The 14,422-nt window shown below is 47.4% G+C and overlaps 1 protein-coding gene across 1 annotated transcript in view; it reads left to right on the top strand.

The window, feature by feature from the left end:
• The window catches only part of ncf1 (neutrophil cytosolic factor 1), a 72,511-nt gene that overhangs the window by 27,977 nt on the left and 30,112 nt on the right, over positions 1-14,422 (top strand). The window contains 3 exon segments of the mRNA XM_080210900.1: positions 3,220-3,278; positions 8,654-8,776; positions 12,969-13,076. Coding sequence (XP_080067026.1) covers positions 3,220-3,278; positions 8,654-8,776; positions 12,969-13,076 — 290 coding nt within the window.

The following is a 14,422-nucleotide window of genomic DNA, read 5'->3' as shown; positions in this document are numbered from 1 at the left end:
CCAGGCTGGCACTGCCAGAAGGGCACTCCCCCTTGCCCCTGACCTCCTGGGCTGCCACGATGCCCTCTATCTCCACCAGCGGGGTAATCACACCTCACCCCCATTAACGCTTTAATCCCCACTGGTGGGAATGTCTCCCAACAGGGGAAGGAACTGGAGGAGTACCGTCCTGGGCTCACGACTGATATGGAAATAGGATTTTCAATATTGTAAAAGGCCTCAACATGAGACTGAGGGGCCTGGAAGACTTGTGATAAGAACATAAGAAATAGGAGCAGGAGTAGGCCATCTAGCCCTTCGAGCCTGCCCCGCCATTCAATAAGATCATGGCTGATCTGTCGTGGCTCAGTTCCACCTTCCCACCCTCTCCCCATAACCCTTAATCCCCTCTCTTATCAAGAACCCATCAACCCGCGTCTTAAAAATATTTAGCGAGGCAGCCTCCACCACTTCAACGGGCAGAGAATTCCAGAGATTCACCACCCTTTGAGTGAAGAAGTTCCTCCTCAACTCCGTTCTAAACCGCCTCCCCTTTATCTTGAGGCTGTGCCCCCTAGTCCTACTGTCCTTTCTGAGCGGGAAGAGTCTCTCCACCTCTATCCTATCCATCCCATTCATCATCTTATACGTCTCAATGAGATCTCCCCTCATTCTTCTAAACTCTAACGAGTACAAGCCTAGTTTATTCAGCCTCTCCTCATAGTTCAACCCCCTCAACTCCGGTATCAGCCTAGTAAACCTCCTCTGCACTCCCTCCAAGGCCAAAATATCCTTGCGTAAGTACGGCGCCCAAAACTGCACACAGTACTCCAGCTGCGGCCTCACCAATGCCCTATACAGCTGCAGCAAGACCTCCCTACTTTTATATTCAATCCCCCTCGCTATGAAGGCCAGCATCCCATTCGCCTTCCTGACCACCTGCTGCACCTGCAGGCTGGGCTTTTGCGACTCATGCACAAGGACCCCGAGGTCCCTCTGCACCGTCGCCTGCTGCAGTTTTTCGCCACGTAAGTAATAATCCTTCCTACCATTATTCCTACCAAAGTGGACCACCTCACACTTGCCAACATTAAATTCCATTTGCCAGTTCCTGGCCCATTCGCCCAGCCTATCTAGATCCTTCTGCAGACTCTCCACACCCTCCGCACAATTTGCCGTTCCCCCAATCTTGGTGTCATCAGCAAATTTCGACACCCTGCACTCGGTTCCCTCCTCCAGATCATCTATATAAATGGTAAAAAGCTGAGGCCCCAGCACCGACCCCTGGGGCACCCCACTAGTCACCAACCGCCAATCCGAATAGCACCCATTGACCCCCACTCTCTGCCTCCTATTTGACAACCAATCCTCTATCCACGCTAACACCCTACCCCCAACTCCATGTCCCCTGACCTTCTGCAATAACCTCTTGTGAGGTACCTTGTCAAACGCCTTCTGAAAATCCAGGAAGACCACATCCACCGGCTCTCCTCTATCCACCGCCCTAGACACATCCTCATAAAACTCCAGTAAATTTGTCAGACACGACCAACCAATTTATTTGATGGTAAACTCATGAGCTTTCGAGGTTTGCCGTTCAGGTGAATGATTGGTGTCCAGAGCCCTCTGGGGTAGGGAATTCCAAAGATTCACCACCCTTTGGTGAAGAAATTCCTCTTCAACTCCATTCTAAATGGCTTCCCCCTTATTCTGAGATGGCATCCTTGATAAATGTATTAGAAGGGTCTGATACATAAAGGGTTAATGTGATACTGAGTATGGTATCAGCCCACACAGCGATGTAAGGAGGCACATGACCCAGAGTCAGTCTGGGGGTGTAATTCTCATGTTGTATGAGTTGTTGTTCCCTGTTACAGCTTAGTAATTCCTTATGAGTTGGGGGTTGAGCTATGAGGAGCGGCTGAATAAACTAGGCTTGTACTCGTTAGAGTTTAGAAGAATGAGGGGAGATCTCATTGAGACGTATAAGATGATGAAGGGGATGGATAGGATAGAGGTGGAGAGGCTCTTCCCGCTCAGAAAGGACAGTAGGACTAGGGGGCACAGCCTCAAGATAAAGGGGGGGTGGTTTAGAACAGAGTTGAGGAGGAACTTCTTCACTCAAAGGGTGGTGAATCTCTGGAATTCTCTGCCCGTTGAAGTGGTGGAGGCTGCCTCGCTAAATATATTTAAGACGCGGGTTGATGGGTTTTTGATAAGAGAGGGGATTAAGGGTTATGGGGAGAGGGCGGGAATGTGGAACTGAGCCACGACAGATCAGCCATGATCTTATTGAATGGCGGGGCAGGCTCGAAGGGCTAGATGGCCTACTCCTGCTCCTATTTCTTATGTTCTTATGAGTTAACACGATGAATGCAAAATGAATATCTTAGAAAGCTTGCCTATTTTTTCACCAATTTCTCTTCAGTTCCATGCAGATCAAAGATATCCAATAGCCTCTTATGAGACACTTCTTATGAAAAACCTTCTGGAAGTCTATAAAAATATGCCACTTCCTCAGTCACCTCTTCAAAAATTCATTTAGAATCATAGAAACTCTACAGTGCAGAAAGAGGCCCTTCGGCCCATCGAGTCTGCACTGAACACAATCCCACCCAGGCCCTACCCCCATATCCCTACATATTATACCCACTAATCCCTCTAACCTACACATCCCTGGACACTAAGGGGCAATTTCTTAGCACGGCCAATCAACCTAACCCGTTTCAGTCCATTTCTTCAAACCCCGCGTACATTTACAAATGTAAATAGCTCCCTCTGACCAGTGACTCACTCTATCCTTAACGTCGGCCCCCAGTATTTCTTTGGATAAAGATGTTCGGCTAACTGGCCCATAATTCCAAATTTCTTTTCTCGCCTTCCTTAAGCAGCAGAGTGACAACGTGCAGTTATCCACTCGGAAGGGACTGTTCCTGAATTGAGGAAAACTTTGGAATGGTTCAGTTGGGAAATCTTTCCTCCACATCCTTCAAAACCCCCCGGGAGAAAACCACCCATTCCTGGGATACATCACTGTTTAGCACCATTACTTCATTCCTGTTATTTGGCTGATGTTAATTAATGGAGAGTCAGCGTCCCTGGTTCAATATTAGTTTCTAAGTGATGTCTGGCATGTCCTCCTCTCAGTTTACAGTGAATACTGATACAGATTAATTATTCAACACATCCACCATTTCTTTATCTATTTGTTGATTTGTGAACTGTGTTTGATATTTGCAGGACAAAAAAGACCGAAACCTATTTGTTACCAAAAGACAAAACAAAATCAAACTCAACAGGTACGTTGGTGTTCCACAGGATTATTCTAATGCTCCCGTTTAGGTCTGGTCCTTTGATTAAATTCACCGAAAAGAAATGTTTGGAATTATAAATTTTACATTTAACAAGCGCCTTGGGAAACGAAGAAATTGCAACAAATTTAGTGTAGACCAGATGTTGCCTTGTCAAGAGAGAAAGCGTGTTTTCCAAATTGCCAAGAGTTCAGTACAGTTGGTGAGCTGGATGGCTGGGTTGTGATACAACCCAGCAATGTCAACAGCGTGGGTTCAATTCCCACATTGGCTGGGGTTACTCATAAAGTTCTCAACTTTGCCCCTTGCTTGAGACGTGGTGACCCTCAGGTTAAATCCGTCAGTCACCTCTCCCCCCTCGAAGGGATTTGACCTCGTAAGAAATCTCACCGCGCCAGGTTAAAGGAAACTTGGTGTCTGTGTCGATATGCGCAATCTTCTTGGAGAGATCCTCTCCACTCAGAGCCAGCAGTTTGCGGTGTCGATGGTAGCCATGATGTGGAGATGCCGGCGTTGGACTGGGGTAACCACACAGTAAGAAGTCTCACAACACCAGGTTAAAGAAACTTTAAGACTTGACATTTACTATAGAAAGCTTATAAAGCAAAGAGGGTAAAATTACAAGGAGTATTCGCAAAGCAGAGAGCATTGGAAAATATTGGCAGGTCAAAAGGAAGATATAAAGGTGTTTTAACAATATATAAAAATGAGGATAACTAAGGAAGAAGTAGAGACAAAGTGGTGTGTGGATTAGGAAGCATGGGAATGGTTCTGAATGAAGACTTTGTATTGGTTTTCGGAGAAACAGCAGTACAAATTTAGACAATATAGTTACAAAGAACAAAGACAGCCCGGGAAACAGGCCCTTTGGCCCAACGAGCCCACGCCGCCATCTCAACACCACCAGTCCCCCTCTCCACCCATGACCCCTATCTATTGTTTTATGGCCATCCACATTGAGGGAAACTAATTTAGGGACAATTTATTACCTCCAATCAGCCTAACAGCACATCTTTGGGGTGTGGGAGGAAACCGGAGCACCCGGAGAAAACCCACGCAAGCATGGGGAGAATGTGCAAACTCCCACAGACACTGGCCCAAATCCGTGTGTCTGCACAGCAAACAGTGATAGTCACTGAGGTGTCGTCTTGCCCAGTATCTGGTCCAGTTTAGGCACACACTAACAACGTGAAGCACTAGGCCAATTTCGAACATCCAAGTGCAGCCCCAGTACGATCCATCGCGTGTATGCCCCTCGTTGGACACAAGATGGACCGACTTAAAACCTGTGAATGAAAAGAGAAAAACATTATTATCATACCATATCTGTTTACATTACCAGGGACGTCCCAATGCTAATGAACCTTATTTAAAACAATCTCTTATATCCTCCCATCTCCAACCCACTCATGTGCCTGTCTAAGTTACAGAGAAATAATATGAAATATTGAACATTATTGAGAGGGGAATTGATAAGGATTTTTTTTTTAAATTGAGGGACAGGAGGGATATCAGAGAACGACACAGGTTTAGCAAAGATTTGTTAATGGACTAGTTAAGGGAAGACCCCCGCCTAACAGATTTTATTAAATGTTTTGAGGGTTGGACAAGGTGATTAGCAAGGAGAGTAACATTTTGATCTAGCCTGCATGGATTTCAACATGGTTTTGATACAATCCCATATGCTGGATCAGTCAGAAAGGTAAAAGCCACTGCAATCCAAGGGAAAGTTTTCAATCTTGTCAAAGCTTAACATTGAAAGCCTTGGCAATTGCCTCTGTTTCTCAATTTAAGATGTCACTGAAGTTGTGAGTCAAGCTTTGAAAATCTGCAACTAACCTATGTTTATTTCTATTGTTGTCTATTTGCAAACTGTACCTTATCATACTGGGTGGCACAGTGGGTTAGCACTGCCGTTTCACAGCTCCAGGGTCCTGGGTTCGATTCCCGGCTCGGGTGGAGTTTGCACATTCTCCTCGTGTCTGCGTGGGTTTCCTCCGGGTGCTCCGGTTTCCTCCCACAGTCCAAAGATGTGTGGGTTAGGTTGATTGGCCAGGCTAAGAAATTGCCCCTTAGTGTCCAGGGATGAGTAGGTTAGAGGGATTAGTGGGTAAATATGTAGGGATATTGCCCGTTGAAGTGGTGGAGGCTGCCTCACTAAATATTTTTAAGACGCGGGTTGATGGGTTTTTGGTAAGCGAGGGGATTAAGGGTTATGGGGAGAGGGCGGGAAAGTGGAACTGAGCCACAACAGATCAGCCATGATCTTATTGAATGGCGGGGCAGGCTCGAAGGGCTAGACGGCCTACTCCTGCTCCTATTTCTTATGTTCTTATGTTCTTATATGGGGGGTAGGGTTTGGGTAGGATTGTGGTTGGCGCAGACTCGATGGGCTGAATGGCCTCTTTCTGCATTGGGGTTCTATACTCTGGGCTTTTATCCTTCAGTCACCTCTTTTAGCTGTCCCACAGCTTGATAGGAACGAACATTTAGCAAGATTTCAGACAATTTTGTTTCTTTTATCATAGAAGCATAGAACAGTACAGCACAGTACAGGCCCTTCGGCCCTCAATGTTGTGCTGAGCTATGTCCGAACCCAAGATCAAGCTATTCTACTCCCTATCATTCTGGTGTGCTCCATGTGCCTATCCAATAACCACTTGAAAGTTCCTGAAGTGTCCGACTCCACTATCACAGCAGGCAGTGCATTCCGCACCCTAACCACTCTCTGAGTAAAGAATCTACCTCGGACATCCATCCCACCATGAACCTTATAGTTATGCCCTCTCGTAACAGCTACATCCACCCCAGGAAATAGTCTCTGCACGTCCACTCTATCTTACAAACCTTATAAAAGTGCAGGAGCAACACAAGATTTTGGGGGCGACTCTCCCAAACAAGTGCCGAATTTGCGGAGAGGCTGGAGGGAATCATGCCGGCTTTTTCAGTGGCAATGTCGAAATGAATCTCCCACGCTTTGCGTACTGCTTAGTGCAGTAGTACTGCTGAAAAAAAATGAGTGGGCAGCTCCGACCTCCAGTGGAGAGATCAGCAGCACAGCGCTGAGGGGGCCATTGCGCGTGGGTCAACCTGTCAGCGCAGTGACCCCTGTCTGCTGGCCTCCCGACCATTGTCCAGCTCAGTCGCTGGCCAGGTCCATGAACCCCAGTTAGGTGACCCCCCCCACCTCCCCCTCCGCACTCCCTGACTTCTGGTTCCTTAGACATGTCTGGCCAGTCTCGACTCCCCTCCCCACCCCCCTCCCCTGCAAAGTTCCATGGATCCCAGGCTAGAATTTGTGTCCCTGGGGCAGCCAGTAAATCCAACCCATGGAGCTGATTAAAGCAGATTATCCCTGCAGTGCTGGTGAGATGATGCCTAATTGTGGCTTCATAGCGAGGGGGATTGAATATAAAAGCAGGGAGGTCTTGCTGTGGCTGTATAGGGCATTGGTGAGGCCGCAGCTGGAGTACTGTGTGCAGTTTTGGTCGCCGTACTTACGCAAGGATATTTTAGCCTTGGAGGGAGTGCAGAGGAGGTTTACTAGGCTGATACCGGGGTTGAGGGGGTTGAGCTATGAGGAGAGGCTGAATAAACTAGGCTTGTACTCGTTAGAGTTTAGAAGAATGAGGGGAGATCTCATTGAGACGTATAAGATGATGAATGGGATGGATAGGATAGAGGTGGAGAGACTCTTCCCGCTCAGAAAGGACAGTAGGACTAGGGGGCACAGCCTCAAGATAAAGGGGGGGCGGTTTAGAACGGAGTTGAGGAGGAACTTCTTCACTCAAAGGGTGGTGAATCTCTGGAATTCTCTGCCCGTTGAAGTGGTGGAGGCTGCCTCGCTAAATATATTTAAGACGCGGGTTGATGGGTTTTTGATAAGAGAGGGGATTAAGGGTTATGGGGAGAGGGCGGGAAAGTGGAACTGAGCCACAACAGATCAGCCATGATCTTATTGAATGGTGGGGCAGGCTCGAAGGGCCAGATGGCCTACTCCTGCTCCTATTTCTTGTGTTCTTATGTTCACACCTCCACTGCTGATAGGAAGGTCTAATTGCAGTGAGACAATTACATGATGTGGGGATGCCGGCTTTGGACTGGGGTAAACACAGTAAGAACCCTCACAACACCAGGTCCAAGTCCAACAGGTTTATTTGGAATCACGAGCTTTCGGAGCGCCGCTCCTTCATCAGGTGATTGGAGAGGTGGGTTCGCAAACACGGCATATATAGACAAAGACACAATTACAAGATAATGGTTGGAACATAGAACACTACAGCACAAACAGGCCCTTTGGCCCACAAGTTGTGCCAATCATATCCCTACCTACCAGTCCTATCTATAACCCCCAATTCCATTAAATCCCATATACTCATCCAGAAGCCTTTTAAAAGACCCCAGCGAGTTCGCCTCCACCACCACCACCGATTCCACTCACTCACCACCCTCTGAGTGAAAAACTTACCCCTGACATCTCCTCTGTACCTGCTCCCCAGCACCTTAAACCTGTGTCCTCTCGTAGTGACCATTTCAGCCCTGGGAAATAGCCTCCGAGAATCCACCCTATCTATTCCTCTCAACATCTTATAAACCTCTATCAGGTCACCTCTCAACCTTCGTCTCTCCAGGGAGAGGAGACTGAGCTCCCTCAACCTATCAATGTGGGTCTTTACAGGTAATCAAGTCTTTACAGCCCAGTATGCATGAGAATGGCCTCAACCGGGATCTTGGGTTCATGTCACACTACGAGTAACCCCCATGGCTTGCCTGGGCTTGCAGAATTTTACTGACCGTCCTGTCTTGAGACAATTCACACCTCTTTAACCTGTGATTATACCTCTCTCCACTCACATTGGCTATACCTGTAAAGACTCACATTATCTTGTAATTGAGTCTCTGTCTACATATCACATCGTAAGAAGTCTCACAACACCAGGTTAAAGTCCAACAGATTTATTTGGTTGCAAAAGCCACTAGCTTTCGGGGCTTTGCCAAAAGCTAGTAGCTTTTGCTAGCAAATAAATCTGTTGGACTTTAACCTGGTGTTGTGAGACTTCTTACTGAGTTTACCCCAGTCCAACACCAACAACTCCACACCGTACATATGACACGTAAGCTTTTCCATCTAAATGATGACGTAGGAATTTGTCATTGAAAAAGTTGAGGGGAAATATTTGCAAATGATTGTTAATATATCTTGGACGTATCTTACACCACTTGTAAACAGCGTTTGTGAAATGATGATGATTGGAAGGTGATAACTTCCAGAGGGGTGCCACTAGATTTCCAAGAATGTTTTGATTAATTCTTTTCTTTCACCATTTTCTTTTCCTTCTACTAACCTGGTTGCCTCTTTCTAGAAATCACGGGCCCAATTTTGCTCCAGTTGTACCGTTCGATCGCAGAGTACAAGAAGAATTCCAAATACGAGATGAATATTCAGACGGGGGATATTGTCGAGGTTGTGGAGAAAAGTGAAAATGGTAAGAAGGCCCATTTCCTCGGAGATACATAAATCTCCTCCAAGAATTTGTCACAGAAAGCTACTTTGATCATATATTTATATGGGCTGGTTGTGCCGACTCTCTCTCTGGGAATGACCATGTGTTGAGTATAGGGCTAACGGGAGGACTCTGAATAGTGTGGATGAACAGAGGGATCTAGGTGTATGTGTACATAGATCCCTGAAAGTTGGGAATCAAGTAGATAAGGTTGTTAAGAAGGCATACGGTGTCTTGGCGTTTATTGGTAGGGGGATTGAATTTAGGAGTCGCAGCGTCATGTTGCAACGGTACACAACTCTGGTGCGGCCGCACTTGGAGTACTGTGTGCAGTTCTGGTCCCCACATTACAGGAAGGATGTGGAGGCTTTGGAGAGGGTGCAGAGGAGGTTTACCAGGATGTTGCCTGGTATGGAGGGGAGGTCCTATGAGGAGAGACTGAGGGATTTGGGGTTGTTTTCGCTAGAAAGAAGGCGGCTAAGAGGGGACCTTATTGAAACATATAAGATGATTAGAGGTTTAGATAGGGTGGACAGTGATAGCCTTTTTCCTCGGATGGAGAAAGCTAGCACGAGGGGGCATGGCTTTAAATTAAGGGGGGGTAGTTATAGGATGGATGTCAGGGGTAGGTTCTTTACCCAGAGGGTGGTGAGGGATTGGAATGCCCTGCCTGCTGCAGTTGTAAATGCGCCTAGTTTGGGGGCGTTTAAGAGATCCGTGGATAGGTTTATGGATGGAAAGGGATTGGTTTAGGTTAGAGGGTCATTGTTTTTTAACTGGTCGGCGCAACATCGTGGGCCGAAGGGCCTGTTCTGCGCTGTAATGTTCTATGTTCTATGTTCTATGTTCTAAAGGATCATAGAAACCCTACTGGGCAAAAGGAGGCTATTTGGCCCATTGAGTCTGTACGGACGACAAACCCATCCACCCCCGATCCCTGTAACCCCATCTATTTACCCTACTAATCTAAATATCCTGGGACACTAAGGGGCAATTTAGCCTGGCCAATCAGCCTAACCCGCACATCTTTGGACTGTGGGAGGAAACCCACGCAGACACGAGGAGAATGTGCAAACCCCACACAGACAGTGACCCGAGCCGGGAATCGAACCCAGGTTCCTGGAGCTGTGAAGCGGCAGTGCTAACCACTGCGCTACCGCGCCACCCACAGTACTTAGTAGTGCTAACCACTGTGTTACTGTGACGCCCCCAGGTCAGCACAGGACAAAGAGGGATGGACACCCCTTTGACTATGTTTCCACGTGCTTTACTCTTGCTGAAAGATTTTGGGGGGGCTTCTCTATCAGGGCTTGAGCAGTGCCTGAACTTACGATGATGATGAAGCCAATGCACGGGGTGGGTGTGGGGTGGGGAGACTGCGACTATTACTAGTTCCCATCTCCCCATCCGGTTACAGAAGCAGAGTGGACTTGCTAAGGAATGCCTCCTTGGATTGGGGAGTTTGGTAGCAAGATTAGGAATCCGAGGGAACAGTAGAATCTTTTGCAATGGAACAGTGAATCTTGAGAGAACCCCAGGTCTGATAGCCAAGAGTCTATCTAGAGGTGTCTTTGGTGTCCCAGCTCCAATGCCAGCCCATCCTTTGCCAAGGGTAATTCTGTTGGCGCCTATGAAACAGGAACCTCCCCGAAACCAGTCTAAACGCCTTGTCAATCCTCTCTCCAGAGTGAATGTTGGACTCTTAGAGGAGGAGAGGGGGGGATTTAGTGGTGGGAGATGAGGAAATGGCTGAGGCCTTAAATAAGTTTTTTGCCTCGGTCTTCACAGAGGAAGACGCGAATAGTTTGCCGGGTATTAAAGATAGAAGGATGGTCGGAGTTGAGGGCCTGAATGCGATTACTGTCACTAGAGAGGTAGTGCTTGATAGACTAGCAGGACTGATGGTGGACAAGTCCCCAGGACCGGATGGATTGCATCCCAGGATTCTGAAGGAAATGGCAGAGGTGATCGTAGATGCCTTAGTGATTATTTATCAAAATTCACTGGATTCCAGGGAAGTGCCGGAAGATTGGAAAACGGCTAATGTTACGCCGAAGGATAGCAGGCAAAAGGCAGGGAATTATAGGCCGGTTAGTTTAACGTCTGTTGTGGGAAAAATGCTGGAATCCGTCATCAAAGAAGAAATAACGAGGCACCTAGAAAGGAATGGTTTGGTAGGTCTGGGATGGGAAGTTCAGATGCCCTGAGGCTGGGCTAATAATCTTTGGAAGATACTGTTGGAATTCTTGGCCCAAGTTAAATGTAGCATTTGACACAGCTCTGAGGATCACTGCGCAGTCAAAGATTCTGGGGGATTATTACATGGCTTTATCCTGGCAGGATTATCCCGGAAGATGGAGTTATCATCGCAGTGAAGATAAGCAACTGATAATTCCTCAGAAATGGAGAACTCACTCCTCATCTTCCTAGATTCCCCTGGAGCAGCTCTGCTCGAAACGTCTGTAATATCAGTTTTGGGAATGTACCTAATAACAAGACGAACTTAGCCCTGAACCTTAGTCCCCACGTTCTTTTATAAACATACAAATGAGCTTGTCAAAGAACAACACAACACGGGAAACAGGCCTAACCCTTGACCCGTGTCTACGCTTATGGGACCCCCATTGGAAACCAGATTCAGAGGAGAATAATTTAGGGACAATTTGTTACACCAATCAGCCTAAGAGCACATCTTTGGGGTGTGGGAGGAAACCGGAGCACCCGGAGGAAACCCACGCAAGCACGGGGAGAATGTGCAAACTCCCACAGACACCGGCCCAAATCCATGTATCTGCACAGCAATCAGTGATAGTCACTGAGCTGTTGTGTTGCCCGTCTGCTCGTCCAGTTTTAAGCGCACACAACGACGCAAAGTACTAGGCTACTCTCGAAACATCCAAGAGCAGCCCACGCACAACCCACCGTGTGTGTGCCCCTCATTGGACAACAAGGTGGACTGACACTCCTGTGGAGTAAAAGAGACAAAACATCAACGCATGTAGCATTAGATTTCCAGGAACGTCCCGAGGCTCTGACCCTTATTTAAAACCGTCTCCTATAACCCTCCATCCCTGTTTCGCTCATGTGTCTATCTAAGTAAACCTTAAATAAGTCCAGCGTGCCTGCCTCGAGGTGTGGGAGGAAACATATGAACATAAGAAAAAGGAGCAGGAGTCGACCATCTAGCCCTTCGAGCCTGCCCCGCCATTCAGTAAGATCATGGCTGATCTGAAGTGGATCAGTTCCACTTTCCCGCTTTCTCCCCTTAATTCCCCGTGTCTATCAGAAACCTATCTACCCGTGACTTAAATATATTCAGCGAGGCAGCCTCCACCACTTCAACAGGCAGAGAATTCCAGAGATTCACCACCCTTTGAGTGAAGAAGTTCCTCCTCAACTCTGATCTAAACTGCAGCCCCCCCCCCTTATCTTGAGGCTGTGCCCTCTAGTCCCGCTGTCCTTTCTAAACGGGAAGAATCTCTCTACCTCTACCCCATCCATCCCCTTCATTATCTTATACGTCTCTATAAGATCCTCCCTCATCCTTCTAAACTCCAACGAGAAACAGGAGCCCCTGGAGAAAACCCACGCAAGCACGGGGAGAATGCGCAAACTCCCACAGACACTGGCCCAAATCCATGTATCTGCACAGCAAACAGTGATAGTCACTGAGCTGTGTCCATCAAACCTTCCCAGCACCAGTCTAAACATCTTGTCAATCCTCTCTTAAACAGCTTTGCCCTCGTTTGGCCGTCTCCACTGAATTATTTTAGATTGGATTGCATCTTAGCAAACACCCCGATGAGTTGGGAGCCTAGACCTGAACCCCGGGGGATTGAAGAGGAGGAATGTGGCCAGTATTGGATGTGTTGCTTTGTACAATATATACTTTCCCCTGGCCTGCTGCATGTATAAAATATGTGCATGATAATGATATCAGTTTGGGTTTTACTAGATCAACATTCTACCCTGTTTTATTCTAGATATTCATTGCCATGGCTACCTTTTAGAATAGCAACATGATTGAAAGTGAATTTAGATTGGTCTATCTGTGGGTCTTTCTCAAATATTTTTTGGTCCTGAGCAGTATCTCTAGTTTATTCATCTCTAATTTTATAATTAATGTGATTTTCTTTAATATAACCAAAGAGACGAAGTTTGTGTTTCGTTGCAGGTTGGTGGTTTTGCCAAATGGAAGGTAAGCGTGGTTGGCTGCCAGCTTCCTTTCTCGAACCCCTGGAAAGCCCAGATGAGAGTGAGGAACAAGAACCCAATTATGAAGGTGAGAGTGTCCTGAGCCTCCGCTGGAAGGTCTCCTCATTTCCCCCATCCCTGTCCTTGAGATGACACTTTGGTTTTTTCTAATTCATTCCTGGGATATGGGTGGCACTGGCTGGCCAGCATTTATTGCCCACCCACCCCCGTTGCCCGAGGGCAGTTGGGAGTCAACCCCATTGCTTTAGCTCTGGAGTCACAAGTAGGCCAGACCAGGTAAGGACAGCAGATTTCCTTCATGAGTGAACCAGATTGTTTTTTTTCCAACAATGGTTTCATGGTCGTCAGTAGATTCTTATTTGGTTGGCACTGCTGCTTCACAGCTCCAGGGTCCTGGGTTCGATTCCCGGCTCGGGTCACTGACTGTGTGGAGTTTGCACATTCTCCTCGTGTCTGCGTGGGTTTCCTCCGGGTACTCCAGTTTCCTTCCACAGTCCAAAGATGCACGGGATAGGTTGATTGGCCGTGCTAAAGTTGCCACTTAGTGTCCTGGGATACATAGGTTAGAGGGATTAGTGGGTAAATATGTAGGGATATGGGGGTAGGGTGGGATTGTGCTCAGTGCAAACTCGATGGGCCGAATGGCCTCTTTCTGCACTGTTAGGGATTCTGTGATTTAATTCTAGATATTTTTTATTAGATTCAAATTTCACCATCCACCATGGTGGGATTCGAACCAAGGTCACCAGAACATTAGCTGGGTTTCTGGGTTAGTAATGGAGGGGTAATGCTACAAGGCCATCGCCTCCTGCACGCTGCTTTCCTGTAAGCTGGAAACCTCCTCAGAGGGGTTCACCCTCAGCCTCTGTAACTGTGCTGGAACACAGCAGATACCTGGTCAGTGGGTCAAATAATAGGTATCAGGGTCTAACCTCTTCAACATCTTATAGAGACGTATAAGATAATGAAGGGGATGGGTAGGGTAGAGGTAGACAGATTCTTCCCGCTTAGAAAGGATAGCAGGACTAGAGGGCACAGCCTCAAGATAAGGGGGGGGGGGTAGTTTAGAACAGAGTTGAGGAGGAACTTCTTCACTCAAAGGGTGGTGAATCTCTGGAATTCTCTGCCCGTTGAAGTGGTGGAGGCTACCTCGCTAAATATATTTAAGCCACGGGGTTCTGATAGACAAGGGGATTAAGGGGAGAAAGCGGGAAAGTGGAACTGATCCACTTCAGATCAGCCATGATCTTATTGAATGGCGGGGCAGGCTCGAGGGGCTAGATGGCCGACTCCTGCTCCTATTTCTTATGTTCTTGTGTCAACATCCTAACACGGGTGTGATGCTGACAGAGCGTAGCAATGGCGTACAGAGCAGAGCGGCGCAAAGATCTTGGGTTCAAACCCGGACAAAAG

This window comes from Carcharhinus amblyrhynchos, chromosome 23, assembly GCF_965287045.1.
Source record: "Carcharhinus amblyrhynchos chromosome 23, sCarAmb.v2.hapA, whole genome shotgun sequence".
Taxonomy (NCBI): domain Eukaryota; kingdom Metazoa; phylum Chordata; class Chondrichthyes; order Carcharhiniformes; family Carcharhinidae; genus Carcharhinus; species Carcharhinus amblyrhynchos.
The sequence above is the reverse complement of the archived record's forward strand: the minus strand, read 5'-3'. Positions and strand labels throughout refer to the sequence as shown.